Source organism: Tympanuchus pallidicinctus, unplaced genomic scaffold, assembly GCF_026119805.1.
Source record: "Tympanuchus pallidicinctus isolate F22 unplaced genomic scaffold, pur_lepc_1.0 scaffold2, whole genome shotgun sequence".
Taxonomy (NCBI): Eukaryota; Metazoa; Chordata; class Aves; order Galliformes; family Phasianidae; genus Tympanuchus; species Tympanuchus pallidicinctus.
In genome coordinates, this window is record NW_026294721.1 from 36232820 (window position 1) to 36258614 (window position 25795).

Here is a 25795-nt window from a genome sequence, read left to right on the forward strand (position 1 = left end):
CAAATTCCATACACATAAAATTGTCCGATACAACATATGCAACAGTACAACACTGCAATGAAAAAAGAAAAACCTTTTTGCGGTGGGAAGAGATAAAGAAGGAGGGACAGTAGGCTTCAGGCACAAACAACAAAATCCAACTTCTTAAATTAGCTTTAAAATAGAATTCCATAGGTAAGAGGGTTTGATTCTACTACTCATCTGATAATTGGCTCTTGACTTAACTAAAAAATAGATAGGACTATCAACTTCTGAGCACTTCATAACCATGCCAGAAACTGAACACAAATTTTCAGGAATCAGCATCAGAAGATGTAGAGACAAAAAACACGCGCAGGTATGATAAGCAATTGACATAAAAAGAGTAATTAATTCTCAGGTGGTTGCAGTTCAAGGTTGTCTTACAATTGCAGTATACTGAACAATCTATATTTTGTACTCCTAAAGGGAAGTAGCAAATATTGGAAATAAATCAATAAACTGTTTTTCCACTTGTTTGAGAAAGCTCAAGTTTTCAGACTCTGTTTCTCAATTCAAAATGGAATTTTAAATGCTTTTGAACCGTTTGCATCCAGCTGTATTTCTGTGGCTGGATTCCAGAGCCCTGCAGTAGTTCACCACAGGGTCAGGGGAACATGCAGGCTGACAAACAGGGCAGGGCAGAATTACAGCAGCAGCATTATACATCAGTTTAAGCTATGGTGGAGATGGAATCATAGAATCGTTACAGTTGGAAAAGACCTCTAAGATCATCTCATCGATACACACCACACCTCTTGCCATCCTCATGTACAGGCAGTGACAGGGAAAATTCAGCAAACCTTCCAGGAAGAGTTGAAATAAGCACTTAATTGCCCATTAGAAAATCATTTGTGTTGGTTTTAAGTCCGTAAGTACCAAATTTGGACCCCCAAAAAATAGGGAATATAGAGATAGTCTGAGTGGGACATTGAGTGAGAGTGTATACTTGCAAGAGAACAGAAAGCAAAGGTTTTAGAGTGGATTAGGCTTTAGTTAACATATTTACTTATAAGAATTCTTCATATTTTACTTGATTAACCAAGTGCTAATTAGCAAGATACAACAGTAATAACTCAAAATTATAATTTCCCAAACTTCAAACTTCACATTTATTCAATATGGAAGTTTAAAAGCTAAATCTGCAAAGAATCAATTTCATCAGGACTATTAAAATGTGGAGATTCTCCAGCTGTTGTATGTGACTAACTGAAAAGCTAAGCTAAACCATGGTGTTTAGACTTCATAACGCATGAAACAGTCTCCTGATTCTTCACGTGTCAATTTAATTTTCAGAGCCATTCATAAACAGTAAATGAAAGCAGCGATTTTAAAGCAGCTTAAATAGCAGACTAGTGTTTCTGTAGCAACTGTGCTCTGCTCCCTGCTAACCTGATGAGAGCATGGTGTTGCAAGATCCTTTTTTCATGCAAGATCCCTGAAGTATGGACCACTTTCCTCCCATCTTCTTCACTGAACCTATCACAGAAATCTTCAACTCATCCTACAAATGCAGCGTATCAGCCCTACTCTGACACTGATGCTAACAGCTCTCCTCCTTTCTCAGCTTTGGAGGAAAAGAAAGCAGCACAACATGAGAATACAGTGCTCAGTAGGTATCAATAATTCGGTATTGTAGCTATACCAAATAGCAGCATCACTACAGAAACAATATACTGCCTGCTACTAGGCTGGAAATCATGATGTGCAGCTGGAAAGCATTATATATCCTTACAAACCTGCAAATGAGTAGGAAAAATACATCAACTTTTTCAAGCAGTGTTATTAAGTGAAAATGGATCTTCGCCCATTGAAAACCACATACAACAGCGCCAAGAGGGAAAAAATTTATTGGTTCTTTAGATTTCCAATGACTGCTTGCATTACGTTCTACAAATTCATTCAAATATTACATACAAAGGATACCTTCTCTTCTTTGCAGTGTTAGAACTAGTTTAAGATTCAGAGAAAATGTAAGGAATAAAAGCAAAAAAAGAGTCTTTAAATTATTAATGAAAATACAGTATTAGTGGAAATACATGATTATTTTTTTTCCACGTTTCAGCAAAACACTTGCAAATAACTGGGCTCTGTGCTCAGTACTCATCTTCCATGAAGACTTTCGCATACACTCAGAAGGCACTTGAAATTCCCAGAGGTTGGGATGTCGGAGGAGGAGGGACTATTTATCAGCTGGGTAGTAACATGTTTGTTTTTAATAAGTGCGATATGAATATAAACTCAAACAGCCATAAAGCATTAAGATGCAAAATCTTAGCTAGGCATGCTAACTAAAGGGCTGCAAAGCTGGAGCACAAGAAATCCTTCATGTTTCTGCCACCATTACTCATCATCTCCACCACAGAGGAGCAGGAGCGCCTTCCTGTAGTCCCCAGATGTATCTTTCTGTTAATACAACAAACCAGTCACCATGAGTCACAGCCACAGAAATGCAAGGAAAAGCAGCTGCCAAGGAAAGACTAAACAGATTACACACTTGTCCCATCCACAGGAAATCCAATCAGTGGATGACTCTCCACTTGGGAATGGCAGAAGGAAATTCTCCGACTCTTCTGCCAGAGTTATATTTACAGAGAAAGAAGTTCAGAAACAATAAATGCTCCTGAAATCTTTAGCAGAAGTGGGCTACTTTACTGCATGTGAGAAAGCATTCAACTGCAAATGAGGAAGTGCAAAGAAGAATCTGGAAGCAGCACCAAGAGCAACAGCCTTTATGTTGTAACCCAGCCTAATTGATAAAGCAGCACCTCAGGAGCTGCAAGAGCAAATATTCCCCAAAACATTACTAGGAAAAAAAGCATTTGGGATCTAACTTTGCAGCAAATCCATGACAATGCTCCCACAGCTGGCTCTGGATTTCCTACGCTTGCTCCTTGCTCCTACGCTTCCTACTCCTTCACATCCACTCAGAGGAGACTTTGACACAGACAGTGACTCCACTGTGAGATTTTTTCCTACTTTGGAGTGGTGCTAATGGTTCCACATCACAATCATAGATTTCCTCTCCAACCCCCTGTGCTATCCCTCTGGAGCCAGCATCCTTTCTAAAGCACTAAAAAGCAGAGGGAATTCAGAGAAGAAGTAAATGCAGTAACTAAAGGTAGGGAAAAAAATGAGCAATTGTAATTTTGTAGTGGTAAAAATTGTAACTAGGGAAGACCACATCTATTCTCCCAGTGAACACTGAGGGGGGAAAAAAAAAAACAAAAAAAAACCACTTTAACTTTTCATAACAAATGCTTCTTCTCACTTAAATGATGCTGCTTGGTATTTCACAGAAATGCAGGCCAACCTCTGCTGTCCTCAGAGTGCCCTATGCTATCTTGCATTAATGCTACCCTCCCATTTACAACAGAAACAATTACTTCTTAAGTACCCCTGCTTCCCCTGACAACAAAACAGTGGTTTTACCTGAATCATCTGATGCAACGATTTTGCAAAATTCTTTCTGAATTCTTGTCTAATATCCAACAGATCGATTTCACTTCTTGAAACCATGACTCTGATCAGGGTATCATCATCAGTGCCAGCCCCCTAAAGAGAAGAGTTTAAATATTACCCTATACATTTGTTCTAGAGAAATATTGTAATAAAACAAAACAAAAAATAAATAAAAACAAGCGGTATCTCAAAACACTCCTGCATTACATTTTTATACCAAAACAGGATTTATGGGACAGTACCACAGACATCCACACTACAGTGTGTAGAACAGAGGACCAGCAACACGAGGTGCTCTAAGCCCCAGAAGTCTATGAAGTGCCATATGATCAGCCCTCTTATTTTGTGTTTCATCTTCAGACTCCAACTGTGAATGCCCAGATAAATTTTAAACCCTCCAGCTCCAAGATTGTACAGTAGTACGTCTGATCACTACAACCAGAATCACACACAAATCATCTTTTCAGTAAAGTCTCAGATCACTGCAGTAGACCTGCAGTGAGTTCTGGAAGTGGGTACATAAATCTCAACAGTGCTAAATGGAAGCATGTAACATTGTACAGCAAGCACAGGCAGACCAATCCATTCCACAAGTTATCCAGCTGTTTATTAGAAGGCAAACTTCCTATGCCTTTCCCAACCATGCATTTCTTTTATTCATCTGGTTTCAAATATTCCAAGTTTCTGCACTAGCAAGCACTGCCAGACCAACATCCTGACCCCTCCTGCTCAGACATGTCAGACTTCACACAAGCTGAAGCAATACAGATTGTCACATGCTGACCTGCTAGTGCACCTCAAGGAAGGACTTGGCAGAGTCCCCACGATCATCTTCAGCCTAATGTCCAGGGCCACTCAATCCTTCGACTGGGTGTAACATTCTTGGTTTACATCTAAAAGTGCCCTAAAGCTGCTCAGAAGTTACGTTATGAGTCCAGTTGTTTCTCAGTAGGATTTAATAGTAAAATCTGGTAAAAGCTAGGCTCTGCCCCACCTTATCATGAAAGCAGACATTGTAGAACTTTGTCATATCAAACTGCTAAATTGCAATCATAAATTCTTCTGCCAAATTTACTAACAATGAAGTTCTTTCTTATGGAAAGAGGTTAACCATTTTATTTATATTATATACAAATAATATACATATATAATATAAATATATTATATATATATATAAAAATATATATATATATATGGGAGCTCATCTGTAGGCTTTAGTAAAGCATCTCATCATAGAAATTAAAAAGATTATTAAATCCGTAGGAAAAAAAAATTTTCTACTGTATTCCTTGAAAAAAATAATAATAAATAAACAAATAAGAAAAAGTAACCAGCATATTGTTAGCATATGTTGTATTTTCTATCTAAACCTTATTTTATGCTGATGGTGATAAAAGCAGTAAAGCAGCTTTTAAAAATTGAGCTACCATTTCTTCTGTTTTCATTAATTCTCATGTTGACACCTCACAGTCACAACTATTTGTAACAAACACACCTTGGTGCTTTTCAGCAAAGGGAAGGAAGGATTTCTTCAGAGAAGCTGATCACATGCTTGAAAACAAAAGATCACCAACTTCATCTTTCCTAGGGTTTTAATTACTATTGTCCAATTTAAGTTAGTAACACAGATTCCCTGCTTATCTCTTTCTATCTAAGATAAGGTGAAGAAAAACACAACTATGTGACTGATGGGGTTCCCCTGCTAAAGCTTTTATAGCTATTTAGATAACTTTTGTTTTTCTCTTACAAGTTCCTTTTCCTTTTCAAAATAGGACAGTCAAAATAGGACAGTTTGTGTTTCAAAGTTAACTGCACCTTTAGTCTCTAGATACGTCCAAAGCAAAGAGCAATAGATCTGCACAAGTGGCAGTTCAGCTTTGGTCATCTTTGCTTCCTAAATAGATCCACCACCTAAGTAAAGGCAATTTATTTATTTAGCTTTATTTATTTAGCTGAAGGTGCTCAGTGAATCTAGCCAGAAATTTTCTTTTATAACAAGATCAAGGGCAAAAGCAGCTGATGAAACTGATGTTTTCTGAAAAATACATATGGTTTGAGAAATTTACAGGGAACTTAGAGGGGGGGAAAAAAAAGCAGCATATGAATTGGTCTACCCCAGATCTGCAAACCCCAAACCTTTTGTAGATGCTTAGTGATACAGTACCCTGTTGGCATTTGCAATGAAAAAGAAATGATGAACAAATGAAACAGAGAACAATAGCCAGGGGAGATGGAAAGTGACATATGAAAAAACACATACATACTTTCATGGAATAATATAAGGTTTCAGCAAAATAGGCAGGCACACTTCGGATGCATTTCACTGGAAAAGGGCAAAGAATTAAATTACTGATTGTTATTAAATCACAACGCAATCTTTAACTGGCAAGACAAGTTGTGCATTTCTGTATCATTCTCTCCAGTGTGGGCTATTAAGTATACAGTTAGATAGACTGTTCCCCTGCTACAACTCTTTGGATTCTAGAAGTTATAATAGAAAAGAAATATCACTAGCCAAATTCTACTCCCAGTTACAAACCTACTACGGCATTGTAAGCAGGATGCCAAGAATTCAACCAAAGGCAGAGCTCTGTCTCACTTTCTGGTTTCTCAATTTCTGTGCATTACTGAACAGAACACAGCAACACCTCTGTTCCCACTTTTTCCCACCCTCCCTCCTTGCTTCCATCTCATAAAGAGTAAAAGCTTATTCTCCAAATACAAAAATAGACCCCAGGTGAGTAACTTAAGATAGAACCACGTTTTCATGCCAAATCCTGTAACAACTGCAATTTAAGTAGGCTTGGGAGTAAACGCAAGAAGGCCAGTTCTAGATTCTGTTAAGACTGTAATTACCAACTGCCAAAAGCAACTTCTCCAAATCACCAGAGGTTTCACGGTCAATGGTTTCTTCAATTTGAAAGCCAGAAATAGTCATGTATTTGTCAAACACTGGAAAATAGAAAGCGTGCTTACAGTCACAAATATTGTTAGCATTTTTCCCAGAATTCTCCTCAGTACAGGTTAATGTCATCTGTATCATTATCCACTGCTCAAATGCAGTGTTCACTCCTTCTTTGCTCTAAAATATTTTAATTACTTATTTCTTACTGGATTGCTGTTATACAGCACATTCCTACGTTTTGAGAGGAGCAATGCCGTGTACCAGAACACGCTGGGGGCATCCTAGCGGAAAAACAGCTTTGTGAAAAGGACCAAGGGGTTCTAATAAACCAAGAACCAAATTGAATATGAAGCCAGCAGTGTGCCCTGGCTGCAAAGAAAGACAACAGTATCATACTCTGCATCAGGACAAGTATTGCCAGAAGAGAGGGAGGCGATTCTTTCCCTCTCCTCAGGGCTACCTGAAGTACTGTGTCCAATTCTGGGCTCTCCAGTTGTCATGGTTCTACGTGACACCAGTACAAGACAGACATAGATATACTGGAGAGATTCCAGCAAAGGAAATGCTGGCTGATTAAGGGACTTGGAGCTTCTCTCCTATGAGGAAAGTATGAAAGAGACATAGCTGTTCAACTTAAAAATGAGAAGCCTCAAAGGAATCTTATCAATGTGTATAAATACCTAAAGGGGAGGTGCACAGAAGATAGGCTCTTTTCAGTGGCACCCAGTGATAGGACAAGAGTCAGGGAGGACAAATTAGAACACATGGGGTTCCATCTCAACACTGGGAAATACTTTTTCATTGTGCAGGTGCTGGAGTGCTGACACAGGCTGCTCAGGGAGGCTGTGGAGTCTCCACGGAGATCTTCAGAAGTCACCTAGACAGGGGCCTCGGTAGCCTCCTCCGGATAGCCCTGCTTGAGCATGGGTTTAGACAAGATAACCTCCAGTAGACCCTTCCAACTCAGCCATACTGGGATTCTGTGAACATACCCAGTGACAGTGCAGAAAGAGGGAAGATGAGAAGCTGAAGGAATCCTTAAACATTTTTCCCAGGGCAATGCTATTATCACGTTGAATCTGAGCCCTTTTCTATGCTGGGCTTCTGCATCCACTTAGCTTCACCCAAACTGTCCTGTTGGCAGTCTGTTCTGCTTTCAAAGAAAACTGCTGTCTTATCAGTAGTTAAAAAATACTGTATTCCCATCACCGTTAGGTAAACAAAATTTAGGATTACCTTATTGGCAACAGCAGTTTAAAAAATAAAAATAAGATTGCAAATATAATTAGCTTTGAAAATCCCATGAATCCAAGATAGAGAGAAAACAAAGACTGGAGAACCAAAGAAAAATTTACTGGTCATTAATTCCAGCGGCCTAGGCAGCTTGGTAAAACAGACTTATAAACAGGTGAGTAGCAGGAAAAAAAAAAAACTGTTTATTTATTATGAGCTAATAAAAGAGGCACCTAGGAAATGGTTGATTGTTTCAGATTATGGTGACTTGTAACAGACTCTTATCATCACTTTATTGCCATGACCTCTTTCAAAAGAAAATGTAAACATGCATCCAGCAAGAAGCGCTCCAGCTGTCCCTCAGATCTACTGCACCACTCCCTCAAGCAGCAGGTCAGCTCTGCTTCTTGCTACAGGGAAGGAAAATTAGAGGAAACAAAAACTGAAAGTGCTAAAAAGAGGGGAGAAGTGAATAAAGGTTGCTGGACTTCACCAATGCAGTACCAGAAACAACTACCACTTTTACCATCGTCAGGGTAATGCCAGGACTTCAGTCAGAAGTTTTCAGTCATACCTGAACCATATCACCTACCCCTCCTTAAATGAGAAACACTTCGAGTTCCCAAGATGGTGATGAATGTTTCTTCATCTGTACCCCATTTTAGCTCCCCAGCTCTAAACAAGACCTGTTGTAAATTGAAGAGAACAAAACAGCAGAATTTTTAATGTGTTCACACATCTTATTGAAAAGTTCCATTTGTCTTAATCTGAGAAGCAATAGCTGGAGGGAAAAAGATGAGATAAAATACTAATGTGACTTTGGAAACAAATAAATTATAAGTTCTGAAATTGACTGTGAAAGCACTTACATAAATAATTCTGCTTAAGGCCCTAAAATTGAATGTGTGCATGGCCCCTTTCATAAGCCCCAAGTTTTCTGAAACTGTCATCATCTAAGAGATAAAGTCCTTTCCTAATATTGTTTTCTCTCTTCCCTTTTTCAAATCAAACTGGCAAAATGTCATTATAATATGACTCATCTCAATGGGACAACTATGTTTACTTGGCTCAGGAGCTTTCAAACTAGAGGGGCCAAAATGGATTAAAAAGCTCTCAGAAACATTATTTGTGAGATGCTAAATTCTTCAGCAATATAAAATTACATTGGTAACAGGTTTTAATTGTGTTAGAGCACAGCGATTGCTCTTCAGCTATGTCTGAATGCTATTAGCAGCCTATAGTGAAGTAGAATGTTTCCAGAAATTTAAATAAGCAACAGAAGAAGAAAAAAAGAAAAAAAAAATCAGAAAAAGAAATTAATTCTTTTGTCTCAAACTCAGAAGCCTTTCTCCAAATTGTGTGCTCAACTGGATGTAAGGAAAAAGGTTCTGCATATCAGAGTATATAGCTTTTTTCCTCCCTCCTCAGAGGGGCAAACAGTTACCACCTGTACTAAGGCCATCAAATATCTCCTAGAAAAACCCACAGAACCACATCTGTTCCTTAGCCATACTGTATGCCAACCGTCTGCTCACACAGTAAAATCTGAATGTGACATTATGAATTTCCTATTGCTCTTCGTGCCACAATCCTATTCAAAGTGCATTAGTGACGGCTGAATGTTGTTTTTAAACTTGATACAGAGTGGAAAAGGATGGGAAAAAAAGGGTTATTTAAGCACTGCAAGGATATCCAGTTCAAAATAACATGTTAAGCTCTTTATCCAGTAGCAAATGTGAAGTCTCACTACAGCATTTTGAAATTCCAAAAATACATTTGTTTAGAGGTACTAGAAGTTGTGAATGACATTTTATGTTAGCTCTAATGGTTGTTAACAACTTAGTTCCCTTAGTTTCCCATGGAGACTAGACACTGTTACAAATGTCAAGTTCTAGAAATAATGTCTTATAGCTGGAGCACACTCATCCAGCCTGATTTCACAGACTCCTATAAATGTTTTCTTAATTACAAGTCATGGATCTCAATACGTTCTCCCATCACGATACACAAATAAAAAATCTCTTCCCCTTAGTTGAGTCAGCAATGGGTCTAATAGCTATCCCAAGAAGTACTCTGAATAATGGTTCAAATACCCATTAAATCAGATCAGAGTCCAACAACCAGGGATATGTCCACTCATTTACAAAGAAACTGAGAACAGGTGATATCCAGGTACTACTCCTATTGATCTTATCATTGCCAGAAGCAACAGTTCATAAATAAGAAAAAAGTCTTAAATAATTTTTTACAACTGCACTACTAAGTTTTCATGTGCCTTGCTACTGCACAATACTCAAAACATGCCTCAACTGCATAGTTTATTATTAAAAAAGCAATACAAAACATCTTCCAAAAAGTTAAACTTTCTCCTCTAAGGATTCTCAGAAAAAAAAAAAAATCAATAGTTCCCTACATATTCATACCATCTCAAACGCCCTTTCCCCAACCACTTTTAATTACGTTTGTTTGTTTTTAATTTTGTCTGAGATAACAGAAAATTACCACTGAATTTAAGATGTTACAGTTCAATATTTCATATCCTTCCCAAAATGTCATAGTAATCAATGGAAACATCTGGAAGCCAGAAAGAGTCTTGCATTTGCAGTCACATACTTCAGTTCTGACCATCTGTACCTGGCAATAATCATTAGAAAATGCTCTGAATCTATTCCAGCTACATTAGCTGTTGAACACAAAGATATCATTCAGAGAAATGTGACAGAATACCACTCTGTATAGGACCCAGCTCAAGCCAAATGCACACAGCAAACCACAAAGAATATTTTAAAAAAGAAGGAATTTTTCTGTATTTAGGTATGGTGCCTACTAACTTTAGACAGCCAAAAAAAGGCATCTATCTAGCAAGGACTGTGGTTCATGACTTTCTTCAGCTACATAAACCCAGCTAAAGATAAAATGGACACAGTTTCATGAAAGAGTCATTTCAGTGATTTAAATATTTGCTTCACTAATTGCCAGGCTCTGGCTGGCCCATACAAATTTTAACAGGAGGAAGATGCTTTCTTATTTTACATAACAAAATATAGGCCTGTGCCAAGAAGATATTTTGCCAATGTCTCTGTGCATCTTGCTCTACTATCAAAAGAATGTTTAATTGATCTGGTATGTTGCTTTTCCTCCTTGTCATCTTGAACAATCCATATATTTTCTTCCATCCTAGCTGACAATTTATGAAAGAAAATCTGTAACCCAGAGCTATTTGAATCTGTTGAGAAGAAACAAGCATTAAATTCATTCTGTACTCCAGTTGCTGAAATAGTGCCTATACCTACAGCAAAGCCAGAAACTAGCAAAAGACTTCAAGGATATTGCTTACTGCCAGTATTCCTTTTCCCATTTACAGCACAATTTAATGATCAGCAATCCAGTAAAGGAACATATGCGCAAATGGCAACAGGTGTGTCCCTAGAAATTCTAGAGAGGAAAAATATTGGATTGCCATTTTGTTACAGTAGCATAGGGTATTTGGAATACTTTCTCTTTTTATTGTTTCACACTCCCTGGAGGCATCCTTCACTGATTAGCATTAGCATTTCCCCATAACAAGAACATAACACTTGATATAAAATGATTAAATAGAAAGAAGCCCAAATTGAACATCAAAGAATAAACTGTTAACACATCTGAGTCTTCCAGCAGTGGGGTCTCAGTATTACAAAGCCTCAGCAATCATAATTTTCTCTTCTAGTGACTTAATCATCAAAACAAGTCATACGTTACTTTACACTGAAACACAAAAGATTTGATCCCAACATTCCAGTTTTTTCACTTCTTTTCCCTACAACACATAAAATCACAGCAAAATGTATTTAAAAAAAAAAAAAGCCACAACAAAACAACACACACAGAATCCTAAAAAATTATCTCTGACATTCAAACTATATTTGCATAGGGTCTTTACAAGAGAACTGGTAGAAATACTCCCTCCTCTCCTCAAAAAAAGTCATTCACCCACCTGAGCATCCTTCTCAACTAGAGACTCATCAACTCTGCCATCAGGATCTCTATTTCCCTAAAAAAAAAAAAAAAAGTTTACAAACTGTTAAACTTATAGTTGAATCAAAAGCCAAACTGTTACATTAAGCCTGTAAAAGTTGTTGTGAGAAGTCAATTCATAATGTACCTTCTTCAAAATCAACTTCATTTCTCCCTTCTGCTTGCCTTGTTACCTTCAAAAAAACCCACACAGCAGACATTCTGCTATATCCATAGCATAAACACCACAGAAGCTTTTCAAGCCAGAGTTGTAGAAATGGCCTGGAACGGAGCTCAAGATTCTAGGTTCAGAGGAAATAACTCAGTTTCAGTACCCGTCGTGTCTACCATTTGGCCTATGAACCCTAGTCAGTAAGCAGAAAACAACTAGCATGTGTCAGGCGTCAAAGCAGAAAGAAAATCATACACACATGCGTGCATGCAAAGAGATACACACCTGCAGCAGGACCACCAATAGTCTCTGGAAATGGCCTGACGTCTCTCCTGTAATCTTATCCTCCAAGTTGGCCTCATACTCTGCAAAAGAGCAATACTCCTATGGAACTGTGCATCAGAAACAGCTTTAACACCTGGGCGTATTCTGCTTTATAACATAACGTTATTGTAAAAAGATAAAGAGATATACCTCACACCTGTTATCAGCAAATTGCTAAAAGTATTTTGAAATAAAGGATGATACACACAGTTCCTCTTCAAGGAACTGAAGACCACACACTTCTGGGATTATACTGAAATACGCCAGTCTATTCAACAAGCGTAAGCCCAGAAAAACCTTGTGTCCATACATTTTGTTCTTGAAAACTCTGTTTTACCCTACACTTTATTAAAACATGAGAATTTCTTCTGTGCTGGGAACCAGGACAGATATAATGTGCTGAATTAAACACTGCCTGCCTTAGAAAGATAAATCCCCACAGTCATTGGGTGAATACACATATTCATACTCTTGTGGAAAACCAAAAAGTTGGACCTGCTTTAACATAAATTCATTTTACCAAAATGCTAAGTTAAAATAAATAAATAAATAAATAAATAAAGGAAAAAATAATTTAAAAAAATACCAGGTTTCTAATTTTCAAGCAAAAATTTCTGGTTAGAACAAAGAAATACATCTGAATGAATTTTAAGTACAAGGCACAAAAGATCTTGCATATCCTAGCCGCAGGCCCAAAATAAAAAGGATTTTTTGTTTACAGCCCAAACACTAGTTTCTAGCAATATGAAGTTTCCCAGCTCAGCAGAACAAAATTAGACATGCTGCACACACCTCCATTCACAGATAGGTCTCATTTGAAGAAACATGTTAAAGCCATATTGAAAGACCTGATAGAAGAGCCCAGAATTTTATTTTATACTGGATTTTACCTTGCATATAAACCTGTTTAATATTCTGCACTTCAGCAGGTGTTCTGGAGGCAAGAATTTCAGTCAACACTTTCTCATTGGTTCCTGCTCCCTAGGATGCAAGTAGAAACAGCTGATTTGATAACAATAGGAAAACAACTATTCCCTTTGACAATCAAAAGGCAAGCATTACTTTATACACTTGGACCAAACAGAATTTTTTTTTCTTATTATTATCTCATATACTGGGAAGAGAGAGTTGGGAACTTCTCATTTCAATTCTGGCATGATTACATGCAAAGCCAACCCAATACTTACAAGAAGCTCACTGCTGCAGCATTGCTGCAGCCCATCTGAGACATCTCAGTTCTTCGCTGTCACCATCAATGACATGAAGGTAACTGAATGGTTTCCATCCTAGCTGTAGCTCATATGCTGTCCTTCATTGATCTTTACCCTTCTATCAGTTGCACTGTGTTTAAACCTTCCCCTTTTTCCACCACAAATAAGCGCATTTTACAACAGAATTGTAAACTGAGACCCTCAAATAATTGCTGCCCTCTCATTACATGTAGCTAAAAGAGGAATTCCTCCCTGTCACAAGGAAAACATTTACAAAAGCCAAAGTAATATCTTGTTACCACGTCTGAGTCTGCTTTGCCTGTAAGAAAAGCCACTGCTGTTTACACTTCAAAAAGAATGACTTCAGAAAAGCAACACTTGATTACAATACTGTAATTTTTGTTACTGCAGCATATTATTTACAATTCTTTCTAGAATTTAAAAAGAACTTTATCAGCTTTTCCTTTACCAACTGAATGTGCATTCCAATACACAGAAAAATACCAACAAAGATTTTATAAAACGTATTCAGTCCTTTCCCTCTTACCTTGATTGCATGCTTCAGTGCATGAGCATCAAAAATACGTGCTGGTCTCATCAAAGACACCATCAATGTTTCAAACTTGCCAGTAAGTTCTGATTTCAGGTCATCCACAAGATCCTAGTGCAGAACAAAAGCACCATAATGAATAATGACTAAAGACTTCAAATGGACACCACATTTGCCTGCAAGTTAGAAGACTCCGGAGATGCATTGAAAATGACACAGGATAGAGTTCTTTTTGTTTTAACTGCTACATGACCTAAACACATGTAACCAGATAAAGAGTTAAAAAAAAAAAAAAAAAAAAAAAAGATGCTTGTTCACTTGGCAAACCTGAATCACAGAATCCTTAGTATTGGAAAGGACCTTTCAAGGTCATCTTGTCCAACTCTCCTGCAACGAACAGTGACATCCACAGCTCAATCAGGCTGCCCAGAGCCCTGCCCAGCCTGGCCTTGAACATCTCCAGGAATGGAGTGGCCATTGTATCTCCAGGAAACGTGTTCCAGTGCCCTACTACCCTCACTGTAAAACACTTTTTCCTTATATCTAACCTAAGTCTACCCTATTTAAGTTTAAATCCATTTCCCCTTCTTCTCTCACCACAGACCCTGCTAAAGAGTCCACTTCTTTCTTACAGTCCCCCTTCAGATACTAAAAGGCCCCTCTTTGGTGGCCTCACAGGCTTCTTTTCTCCAGGCTCTTGTAGGAGAGAGGTATTGCGTTCCTCAGACCATTTTTGTGGCCCTCCTCTGGACGCACACCAACAAGTCCATATCTCTGCTTTACTGAGAACTCCACATCTGGACACAGTACTCCAAGTGTGGCCTCACCAGCACAAAGCAGAGGAGCAGGATCACCTTCCATGCCACTTCTTTTGATGCAGCCCAAGGATACAGATGGCTTTCCGGGCTGCAAGGGCACATTGCTGGCTCACATCCAGCCTCCCACTCACCAGTGCCCCCAGATCCTTTTCAACAGGGCTGTGCTCCATCCTTTCATCCCCCAACTTTTACATCCCCCCAACTTTGGCAGCAGGGAGCCAAGGAGCAAGACCTTGCACTTGGATTTGTTGAACCTCATGAGGGGTCACTGCTCAAGCCTGTCTAGGTCCCTCTGAACAGCATCCCATCCCTCAGGTGTATCAACAGCGCCCTATAGCTAGGTGTCATCTGCAAACTTGCTGAGGGTGCACTTCACCCCACTGTCAGTGTCATTGATGAAGACATTAAATGAGTATCTGCCCCAGCACTGACCCCTGGGGGACACCACTTGTTACTTATATCCATCCAAACACTGAACCACTGACCACCACTCTCTGGACTCAATCCTGCAGCCATTGCTTTGTCCACCAGAAAGTCCACCCTCCAAATCTGTATCTTTCCAATTTGGTGAGAAGGATTTTGTGGGGCATGATATTATGCTTTGGGTTGTGGGTTTTTTTGTTTTGTTTTGTTTTTTGTTTTTTAATTGTTATTTAACATTGAAATTCATTTAACGCTACTAACTAACTGCACTAATTATTTTAAGTAATGTGTTTCTATCACATTTTCTAGCTCTAAAAAATATATTCCTGCTGTCAATTTATATGACACATATTAAGTCAAAATATTTGATAATTCTTTCTATACTGAGGATAAGGTCAATACTAGAAGCATACTAACAGGAAACTATGCAAGCTTTTGCACTAAAACCTAAGACATACTGTAAAAGTGTACATAAAAAAAAAAAAACATTTTTCTTTTAATAATCTAAATGGAGTATTCTAACCTAGCTAGCCATTAAGGATATGAAGAAGAAGGGGAAACTAGATTTTCTTCAAAGGAATCTTTTACAAAAACCATGATGGATGTGCCTCCCTATTGTAACTAATCATCAAAGGACACATACAGCTAATTTCTACAGTTCTTTTTTCTTTTTCTTACCCTGCCAAATAGTGTTTTAAAAGCAGATGCAATTTCTTGACGTTGAGCATTATTTCTGCTGGTAAGGATCTTCAGAATAGTCTCTTCATCAGTCCCTGAAGTTAGAAAGAACAAGAAACAGTTATAAACAAACTCCAAAGAAAATAAACAGGAAAAAAAAAAAAAAAAACACACACACAGAAGTAGCACAAACTCAGAAATAAAAGATGCTTTGAAAATAAAAAACCTACTGACAAACAGCATAATCATATAAACAACAAGTGTCACCAGACCTCTAGCTGAGCCACCATGTCTGTTGCTTTGCTACAGCAAAAATATGGCAGAGGACCTAAGTATTGCTATTTATTGCTTTCCATCAGAGCCCAGTTCCAAACAGTGCACCCAGCACTCCAGCTATCAGGTAAAAAACATTTAGACACAGGCTGTAGCTTATAGAAGAGCCCTGTTTTCAGGCTTTCCAAGAGACTTAAGAGTGTATCAAGACATTGTATACATAATGTATATTTAAGACTGTTTGATCAGTCAACTCTGAGAAAAACTCAGTGCAGTACCCCTAGGAGTCCCAGGGTAGGAAAGTATGGAGCTATTATCCATTTTATATACAATAGGGTTACAAAGTGATCCCCACAGCACAGCACCTTGCTAGCTGTACTGAATTTGGCAGCACCTGAGGTTTACTGCATTCCATTCTCCCCTTTCCTGCTTAATAGACCACTCCTTAGTCTATCTCTATTCTGTGTGCTTTGTATTTAATCACAATCGTAACACACTTACTTCCAGACCAAGGGAACACTCACATGTTTTCCAAGCACAGAGCTTTTATTACACTGCAGTAAGTCTCCAGTTATACCCTTTCAATTTATAGTCCAACTGTGCAATAAAATCCCACGTGTAGAGAAGCCTGTGGAGTATTAATTTTTAAATAAGGTCTATCCAAGCTATCTTTTTTCCTTGTGTTGGTCTAAAAATAAATGTTATTGAGAGCAGTACAGTCAGAACTAGGACATGTCCAGATTTCTGCAGTTCTGAGGCTATCATTTGTAGCATGTGGACACATGCCTTATCCTTTTCTGCTAGTATAAAAAATGAGTTCAGAAAGGATGTTTTCAAAGCAGGAGTGAGAGCCCTTTCCTTTTCCTAAAATATTAAATTCTTCTTACCCATTCCCTTCATGGCCTTGCGAAGGGCTTCTGCATCAGATCTGGCATCAAAAGGAGAGAATGCTGTCACAGTGCCTCTTGTATACTAGAGAAAACAGAGAGTGAGAAAAAAGGAAAAAGCCATGAAATAGAAGATAAAGTGCCTTTCAACTCTTCACATGTGAGCTCAGATTAAATTTGAATCCAAGACTCAGAAGCAAATAGCATTTTCCACGTGTTTGTCTGTCTAAGTAGCAATTTGTGGGCATTTAAACGCAGTTCTCACTAAAGGTTCTGTCGTATTTTCATCCAGCAGTAGACCAGCTAAATTCAGGTTTATTTGCATAAAGGTAGCTTGCAGAATTTGTTCTGACAACACTGGAGCCTTAATGCAGGAAAATGACTGAAATTATCATAACTTAAAACAATTTGGGAAATAAATTGCACAAACCGTGTGGGCCAGAAAAGCTGCACAATGATCCAAGGCATGTTTGGAAATAAGAACTTATTTTCCTCACACAAAGCCTACTGGAGCTTTCAGTCAGTATCAGACTGATTCCTTCCATCCTGCTGCAAATGTGATCCATCAAACTGTGCAATGTCATTCAATTTTTTCATCCTGTTCCTTTTGGCATGAGCTCCTTTTTACTTAGATTCAAAGAAAAAAAACAATTCAAATGAAAGATAAAAGATCAGTCCATCCAAACACAAACATAACTCCACTAGGTTTCCATGGAAAATGATTCTTCAGGGAGTTAGTGCTTGGGCCAAACACAGAAAGATATTTATCACTCTTACAGAAAAGTCTTGCCTTTATTTAAATGTGACAGTTCAAGAATCTACTGTGCTCTAGGTATATAGGTAATTTAAAGAACTACAGAGGTCAAGAAACAGCCAAAAGGGGAAACAGATGGCTTTTGTGAACAGGGAAGCTTTCTAACAGCAGAAGGAGAAAACTTTCATTGTAGGTGTAGTCATACTGAAGTAGCAATTAGCATAGGAAGAGCATTTTTCCTACTCTCAAGAAAGTGCGCAAAAAGAAACGCAAAGAAATCCACTGAATTGAGGCCAGGTTATTTCTCGGGCAGAACAACCATCTGGCCACTGTGACACAGTCTTTCCCTTTCCCTTGAGTTAGCAAGTTCAGCCTCGCAGTGCTCTGGTTTCAAGTCAATGTACTCATTAGGGTAGGTCAGCAGAAAAGCACAGAGAAAAAAAGAACTGGAAAGCACTAATCAGAAACTGCCCTGAATCACTACTGCCTCTCAGGCCATCTGTGTGTTATTATCAAAGAATCCTTAGAACTCCCAGAGCAGAAGTAGTAATAGGTTGGGATTACCCCACTCTATATCAGAAATTCAGAACACAGAGCATTACCGTGTTTGAGAGCAACAGCAAACTTCTTTCTGGTAAATGCTCTCCAGCAGCCAGCCTACATCAAAGAAATGTCAATTCCCCCGAAGTGTTCTCTTTTTCAGCATCACAACAATAACAAAACATTACAACAAAACATTACAAGCACGTTTTTAGGTGTTATTTCAAATTTAGGTGCATCAGTCTGTACTTACTGTCTTTTTCCTAGATAACTCCAAAAATTTTCATGAAGAAATCCCAAGGATTTAGGTGTCAATTTCATAAAATTGAATTTAATCTGCTAGAACAAAGATTGAAAAGCGTATATTTTCCTCCTCCTCCATTATTACTATACCAGCCAACACGGGGTTATTCAAAAGCATATTTCCTGATGCTTTGCCTCATACCAGCTTATAAAGACAACATTATGCAACTACCATGATCCTCCTTTGGAAATCCCTGTCAGGTCAATCTATCTCAGATAAAATGGTTTTTATGTTAAAGTTTTCCTTGGCTTATGTTGTTATAAGCAAGTTATAAGCAAGCATTTCCCTTAGTGATTCTTAGTCTTGTGACTCTTAGTGATTCCCTTAGTCTTGTGACAATGGCTCAGAATCTCTCTTTGGCTGTTCTAGAGAAAGTTTGTACAAATACTAAACATTAGATTACAAATCACTCTGCATTATCCTTCTTGTTTTTATTAACCAAGCAATCTTCCATAATTCTCCTTCAAAACACACTGGGGAAAACTTTACTATACACAAAATCTGACGAACAGTTGTTGGTGCAGCTGTAAAATCGATGTTATCTTGATGCCTGGATGTCATCGGCATTCCACACACTTTCTTCAGGCACATATTATTTACTGGATTTTGGCTACACTATCACCCTTAAGCAATACTTGAGAGGCACTTAACTTGTTGATCAGAAATCATGCTGCAGCTCTACCATTCAGGATAACAGAAACGTTCATCAGTTGGGCACCACAGACACAGCAGCTGTAGTGGCAGAACCTCCAGTTACGTGTGCTGACCTTAATACTGTACATCAGTGCACATTGAGCACAACCACCAGCAGGGAGATTTCATATAAGACAACCTTGAACATAGTTTTATAGGTCCTAGTCAGACCTGAGTTCTAAAAGCACGTTCAGAATCCACCTATGGGCAGGCCTGATGCTGACAATACATGCCCCAGCACTGAGAAAGTGTTGAGCTAACCTGCCTGTCAAGAAACCACTCACCTAGCTTTTTAGAGCAGTGCATGACTCAGCAGTCAAGATACGGCAGCAGATCTCATGTTATGTTTAACAATTGCAAATCCATCCAAAACACTCCACTGTCCAAGGAGTGCCGCATCACTTATCCTGGTCCCAGCTTCTTATTTGCAAAAATCAATGGGAAGGGGCAGAAAGATCAGCACTGACAAGAAACTGAGCTCAAGAAGAGAAAAGCTGCATCTTCTTTCCCAAATGCAGCACTTTTGGGTCACAGAAAGAAAAAGCACCAGTTCACAACCGTCGTCACTATCTGAACTATTGAAATCAACTTGCAGTCATGGAGAATCAGCAGCAGGAGCTGTGAACCAGATGTTTCCAACAAAATAATAAATCAATACAAGAGAGTTTCTGACAGAGACCAGACTCATTTGTCAGACATCCAAGCTAGTGTTAATGCTTAGTTTCACCCTTATCAAAAACAGACTCATTTTTGCAGATGGATCACAGCTTCACAACTGCTATGCCATCTTTAGTGGCATAGCATGAAAAATAGCAAACTGAAAGACAACCATAGATTTATTTACAAACTTTGTAACTTTTAACAGAAATAAATAAATGATCATACCTTCCAGTATCTCTAAGAAAGCAGCTTGCTCTTTGTGCAAATTAGATGCACTGTAACACTACAGCCTCATAGGACACTATTGTTGTGGTCAGTAATTTCCTCCCTCAGAGCAGTTCCTCTCTCCACCCAGAGAACAACGGAAAACACAAATCAACTTTTATACAAATCCATCTGTAATCTGGATCACTTAGTAAAAATCAGCATTCTATACAGAGGGCAGTAAAACAAAGGGAAAGACAACAGGCAAGACCTTGACAGAAAGAACACTGAAGGATTGTAACACCCAAAGCCTAACCACGTTTTTCTTTCTACACGCCCCACTGCACTGACTGTTAAGCGGTCGTGGATAGCAAGAAGACAATTTGAGATGGTACACTAGAAACGAAAAGCAGCCTCCATGTTCTCAAGACACTTGCCAGCAGGACTGGTGAAGCTTCTAGATATTTGGAATGAAAGTTGGCATGAAAAGAAACGGCAGAGGTGGAAAGAAAACAAAAGACTCAAGTAAGAGAAGATCTAGCTCACACCCCTCCAGCAAGGAAATCCATGCTTCTTCACATCTTTGTTTACTCTGCTCTGCAGAAGGTCAAAAAGTTACAAATTCATCAGGCAAATTGCTCCTGAGCAGCACCTCAGAGCTATTTTTATTTCTCCCAACAGACAACCTTACTTCACAATTTGGCACCATGTGGCCACATATCCTGGTAACAGCATTATCTGTAACATCAACAATAGCCACCTAATGAGGTTCCCTTTTTTTTTTTTTTCCAACCAAGCACACAATTTCCCATTCACAGTGCTTACCTACTATTCAATAAAAAGTAGTCATTATCAGCAAACAAAAAAACCATACTTGAACAGATCCAGATTTGTTTCCAGCTATTCTTGCCCCATACCCACTCATAGCCATGTTTCCCACACATGAAGAGCTAACTGTCTTTCACAATGTTACACAGCAGCTACAGAAGTAGATCCTGACCGATTTCCTACTGGAAAGCCCAGCATGTAGTAAGGGGAGCTGGTATGCAGCAGCATTCTTACTGTATCTCTCCATCTGTTTACAAGGTAGCACAGGTGAACTGTAAAGAGGTGAGAATGGAAATGGAGAATGTCTTCCAAACAAACAAAAAGGGCATGCTATTTCAGGACACCAAAATAGCCCAGAAATGTCATGTGCTTGAATAAATGAAAGACTAACTCAAGATTTTTTTTCACATAAATATATCCATCTTGCAGACAAAGCACAACAAAGTGCCCACCAGTAAATTGAAAGCCTTCGGGCTTACTGAAGACCAGACATAAATACCTGTTAAAACCATACTTGAAAGCCAACACTACATAAGAATAAGATTATATGTGCCTACCAAAATTTCAATGGCAGTAAGGACAGAAACGATACCATGAGTGGATGCATACAGACACACAGCTAGTACCAGTCCACAACCAAATCACTTCTACAAAACACTTCTCTAAGTTTAGTGATGCTTCATATCATCCACTTGAATGGAAGGAATAAGCTCTGGGCAGCAGGCTGCATTCACATCTGTCCTACTACATTTAAACTTCAGACAACAAAAGGGAATTACTCAACATCTGTGTTGAACTCTGAGTCAGCATACCACAGAGGTATCAAGGACAGGGAAGACAGAAAAAGGAAGGGGGGGCTGGGGATGGGGAGAGAGGATAGAGACAGCAGAAAAGAGAGAGAGCAGAAAAGATAAGATCAAGCAACAGAAACATGGGAACCAGCGCAGGGACGTGTGCAAAAACAGTTAGAGAACTTGTCCTCACAAAGAACCACAGCAAAGCCAACAAGCTGCTCAGAATCCAGCCTTGGAAAAGCGGTTGCACTTCGGAATGTGGGAAATAATCCTCTAAAGCAACAACGAAGTTAGCAATACTACTCTTATGCTCCAAGTTATTGAATCATTAAGATTGATCATCTGAGATCAAGTCCAACTATCATAGAAGCATGGAATCACAGAATGGTCCAGGTTGACCACAATGATCACCTAGTTTCAACTCCCCTGCTATGTGCAGGGTCACCAATCGCTAGACCAAGTCACACACAGGTTGACAGAACAGGAACTGCTGTACAGCACACAGCAGCCACACCTGCACCAACTGCAAGCAGTCCTTTCCTGGCAGCTTACAAATGGAGATGGAAAATGGTCTGTACAAAAAGCTGGGGAGTTACAGGCCAAAACAGACCAGTCCAGAAAATATTCTTGTAGCCTTCTTACAAGATTTCTCAATAAGCAAGCACAAAGTAGCACTTCCAAGGCAGATTATCAAGTGGGAAGGGACCACCTCATACATGTCTACACATTAAACAAAGTCCACTACGCATAGAGATACGTAAGAAAAGAATTGTGCCTTAGGACTGCACTATTCCTCCAGAGAAAGGGAAAATATAGAGGCATGGAGAGACCAGTCTGTACTGCATACTATGGCATGCTTCAGTTTTCCACAAAAAAAAAAAAAATGAACCTTTTTCTCCTGGACACGGATCATGGAAAGTCCCTCAACAACACGGAAAAAGAAAAGAACTGTTGCCATTCCTGAGCTAGAAAGAGTACTACAGTGAAGATACTCCAAAGACAGTTCACCTTCTTCAGCTTTTATTCTTAGTTGATATATCCAGACTATACGGGACTTCATTACACTGTGCCGTGCAATCTTTTCGAATGTTGAACCTTTGGTTTCACATATAAATAACTACAGATAATTGACCTTCTACATTCTGTTATTAATTAATGTCTATTTTCATTTCTTAGCATTAATCCATGGTGCAACAAATTTAAAAACAGATATCTGCCATGAGAATCAGAGCATATTTCGTTTGTTAGTTGTTTTTTTTTTTTTTTTTAAAGGAATGACAGGCTGCAAAGCTTCAGAACTCTTTCTTTCTTTTTTGGCTGCATCACCTCACAGGCAGAGTGCCACAGAAGTCATGGGGGAGCAGCCATCTGAATGTGGGAACTGGAGGGCAAGATCTCCCTGGTACAAGACTTGACAGAATCATAGAATCACAGGGTTGGGAAGGACCTAAAAGATCATCTGGTCCAACAGTCCTCCTATTACCATTACTACCTCTAAGCTACTAAACCATATTTTGCAGAACCTCATCCAGACACCTCTCAAACACCAGTGGGAACAGTGAGCTCCAAGGGCATCAACAAAGATCAAGAATTAATATTTTGGTGGAACAGACTACAAATGAACTGCAAATTTGCATGCTTTTACTAAGAGGAAGTTACTTTTGAACCTTCTTTCCCAATGTTATCAAGCAGTTCTTAACTGTCTATTCATACATTAAGCACTTAATCAAATGCCAGCAATCCTCATCACCACATGCTCAGTTCATGCACTGGATGCAAAATAACAAACAAATTATGAAGTTCCCTTCTCTAAATGCAACAACCCTTCAAAAGGTGAGACTAATCAAAGCACAAATACGCATTTCAGTGTCTGTGAACAGGAGCTAGCCTTTCTATCAAATTAGCTCAACATTCATCTGAGAGCACCTAATCCCAAACGTAAATCATTTTATGAACAATAAAGAACTGACTCAGCTCACTTTCATTTAACGATACTCCTATGAGATGTCATTATTCACGAAATTCAAAACTCTGTCCTAAACTAAACCTAACGTTGTCCTAGCTAAAACGTTACTGCTTAGGAATAGAACAGCTCTGTTGGAAGCGACCTCGCGGAGCACCCAGCCCAACTGCCACGAAGCCACGGTACAGCACCGCAGTCACCGCGACCTTGGGGAAGTGCCTTACACTTTCTACAGCCGTACAAAGCCCACAGTTCTCTTTTGCTGCTCAGAGCACGAGGGGCATAGAAAACCGACGCGGCTGACTCGTATAGCAAGCCCTGCTCCAGGATCAAGCGCATGCTCAAGGAAGGCAGAGCTAAAGCAGAGCCGTACTCGTGGCTGCAAAGCTTGCAGAAGAACGGAGCGAATAAGGGACGCCCCGGGACTTTTCTCCTCCCTCCTCCAGCGGAAAGCGCCTCCGCCCAGGCTCTGCATAAACCCGCGGCCCCGAAAAGTTGGCCAAATTAGTGGAAACTGGCGGAAAAAAAGAGTGAGCTGTGTATGACGTGTTCCTCACATGATCGGCCACTTTCCCCGTCCTCCTCCTTCTCTCCACATCCCCCGCCAGGCTCGTAGATGGAATGATTTAAGGAAGACCAGAAAAAAAAAACAGAGACTGCAGGAGAGCCGTTGCGGCGGCCAGACAGGGGAACCGCTCAGGGGCGGCCGTTCCGCGATGCCTCCCGCCTCACCTTCGCCATCTCCGCAGTTCGTCGGTCGTGGCTGGAGCCGAGTCCGAGTCTGCAAAGAGAAACGCGACAGTGAGCGCCCGGCCGCCGCCCGCCCCCCAGAGCGGCTGCGAGCCTCGCACAGCGGGCAGCTCTCTCACCGCGAGCGTCCGTCGAGTCGCCGCACAGAGCGCCGAGTGAGACGCAGAAGAAGAAGCGAGCTCTGGCCCCGCCGTTGCCTGCTCCACCCGGGGGCTGAGCCAGGGACCGCCCCGGGCGGGCGGAGAACCGTGGCCGCCTCCAGCGGGCGGTGACCGCCGTGTGCCCGGCCCGGGGCCCCGCGAACCGCAAAGGCGGGGATCGCCCCGGGTTCGGTAACACCGTGAGCTTGGACGTGGAACTCCCTGTAAGGGCTTTTAGTTTTGCAACGTCTTACAGAGGGAGTGTTTCGGAGCCCTGAACGTTTCCCCGTAGAGGAAGCGGGCTGAGCGGCTGTTCCATTAGCTGTTTCCTCACCCGCACCGATGCGACCCAGCTGGGCGTTAGGCGCAGGGAGGAAAAATAAAGTACACAAATGGAATCTAGCGCCTTTGCCAAAATAAGACGCTATCATCTCATTATGTGATGTTTCTAACGTGCCGTGGTCGTGTTTTTCTTCACAAAACACCGACTTTACTGATCGCTGGGTAAATTTAAACCTTTTGTCTCTCATTTCTCGTTCGAGCAACATAAGGTTCAGGAAAAACATGAAAACCACCCAGCTGGCTTTATTTGCAGAACCAGAAGCCAAATAGTTGGAGAAAATGCCCTGATTTTCTAACTGAAGCCTGATTTTCTTTCTGACTGAAGTGGCACTACACATGCTGCAAGATGCATGAAGGGAATAGTGAGTTGCTCATTATATACGTCTAAAAATGTACACATAGATTAGATGTGGGATCAGGGTTTTCAAGGAAACACTGAGTTACGAAATGGTTTCAAAAATCATAGCTAAAGTTCAGACTTGTTGCTTTCAGCTTAAGCACAACAGATCTTGCACACACCCATCCCTTTTTGGGAAAGCAGAAGTCCTTTTCTCCCTCCACATTATATCCAGAGCAGACAAGTCACACTGGGATCACATTTCAAGCTTTACTATCTAGAAAGTGCACATGTGCAGGCACAAAAAGTGTAAATGGGCCCTCTTTAATGCACTCCACAATCCTGCTGATGAGACGGAAGCATGTGAGCAGAGCTAATTGCATTCTGAGTGCCAAAAACCACAGATGTGAGCACAGCCAAAAGGAATTCAAACTTCGTTGGTGACTCAGACATGAGATAAGGAGCAGCTATTGGGTAATGAGACATTTTTTAAAGGTTCTATCAGTATTATTTGAACTATTAGTCAGGTATCTAGA

General features: G+C 39.9%; 1 protein-coding gene and 1 long non-coding RNA gene across 2 annotated transcripts; both read right to left on the minus strand.

Moving 5' to 3' along the window:
* Nucleotides 1–1851: 1851 nt before the first annotated feature.
* On the minus strand, nt 1852–25023 carry ANXA5 (annexin A5). The gene is made up of 13 exons (XM_052681626.1): nt 24560–25023; nt 24423–24471; nt 16951–17035; nt 15791–15885; nt 13869–13982; nt 13001–13091; nt 12072–12151; nt 11595–11651; nt 8211–8304; nt 6337–6432; nt 5745–5803; nt 3451–3573; nt 1852–2424 (listed from the first exon to the last, which is right to left on the minus strand). Exons 1-13 carry the CDS (start codon nt 25009–25011, stop codon nt 2362–2364), a joined length of 1458 nt encoding a protein of 485 aa, XP_052537586.1. The 5' UTR covers nt 25012–25023; the 3' UTR covers nt 1852–2361.
* On the minus strand, nt 20819–24410 carry LOC128079929 (uncharacterized). The gene is made up of 2 exons (XR_008206381.1): nt 24064–24410; nt 20819–22822 (listed from the first exon to the last, which is right to left on the minus strand). It is a non-coding gene; the product is annotated as an uncharacterized LOC128079929 (long non-coding RNA).
* Nucleotides 25024–25795: the final 772 nt, after the last annotated feature.

Bases quoted from the DNA above. Each gene is read 5' to 3' on its own strand.
- ANXA5 (XM_052681626.1), bottom strand. From the start codon at position 25,011: ATGATAGCGTCTTATTTTGGCAAAGGCGCTAGATTCCATTTGTGTACT. The intron at 13,092-13,868 runs GTAAGAGGGAAA...CTTGCATCCTAG, and splicing joins CACTGAAGCATGCAATCAAG to GGAGCAGGAACCAATGAGAA. The intron at 12,152-13,000 runs GTAAAATCCAGT...GCTCTTTTGCAG, and splicing joins TAAACAGGTTTATATGCAAG to AGTATGAGGCCAACTTGGAG.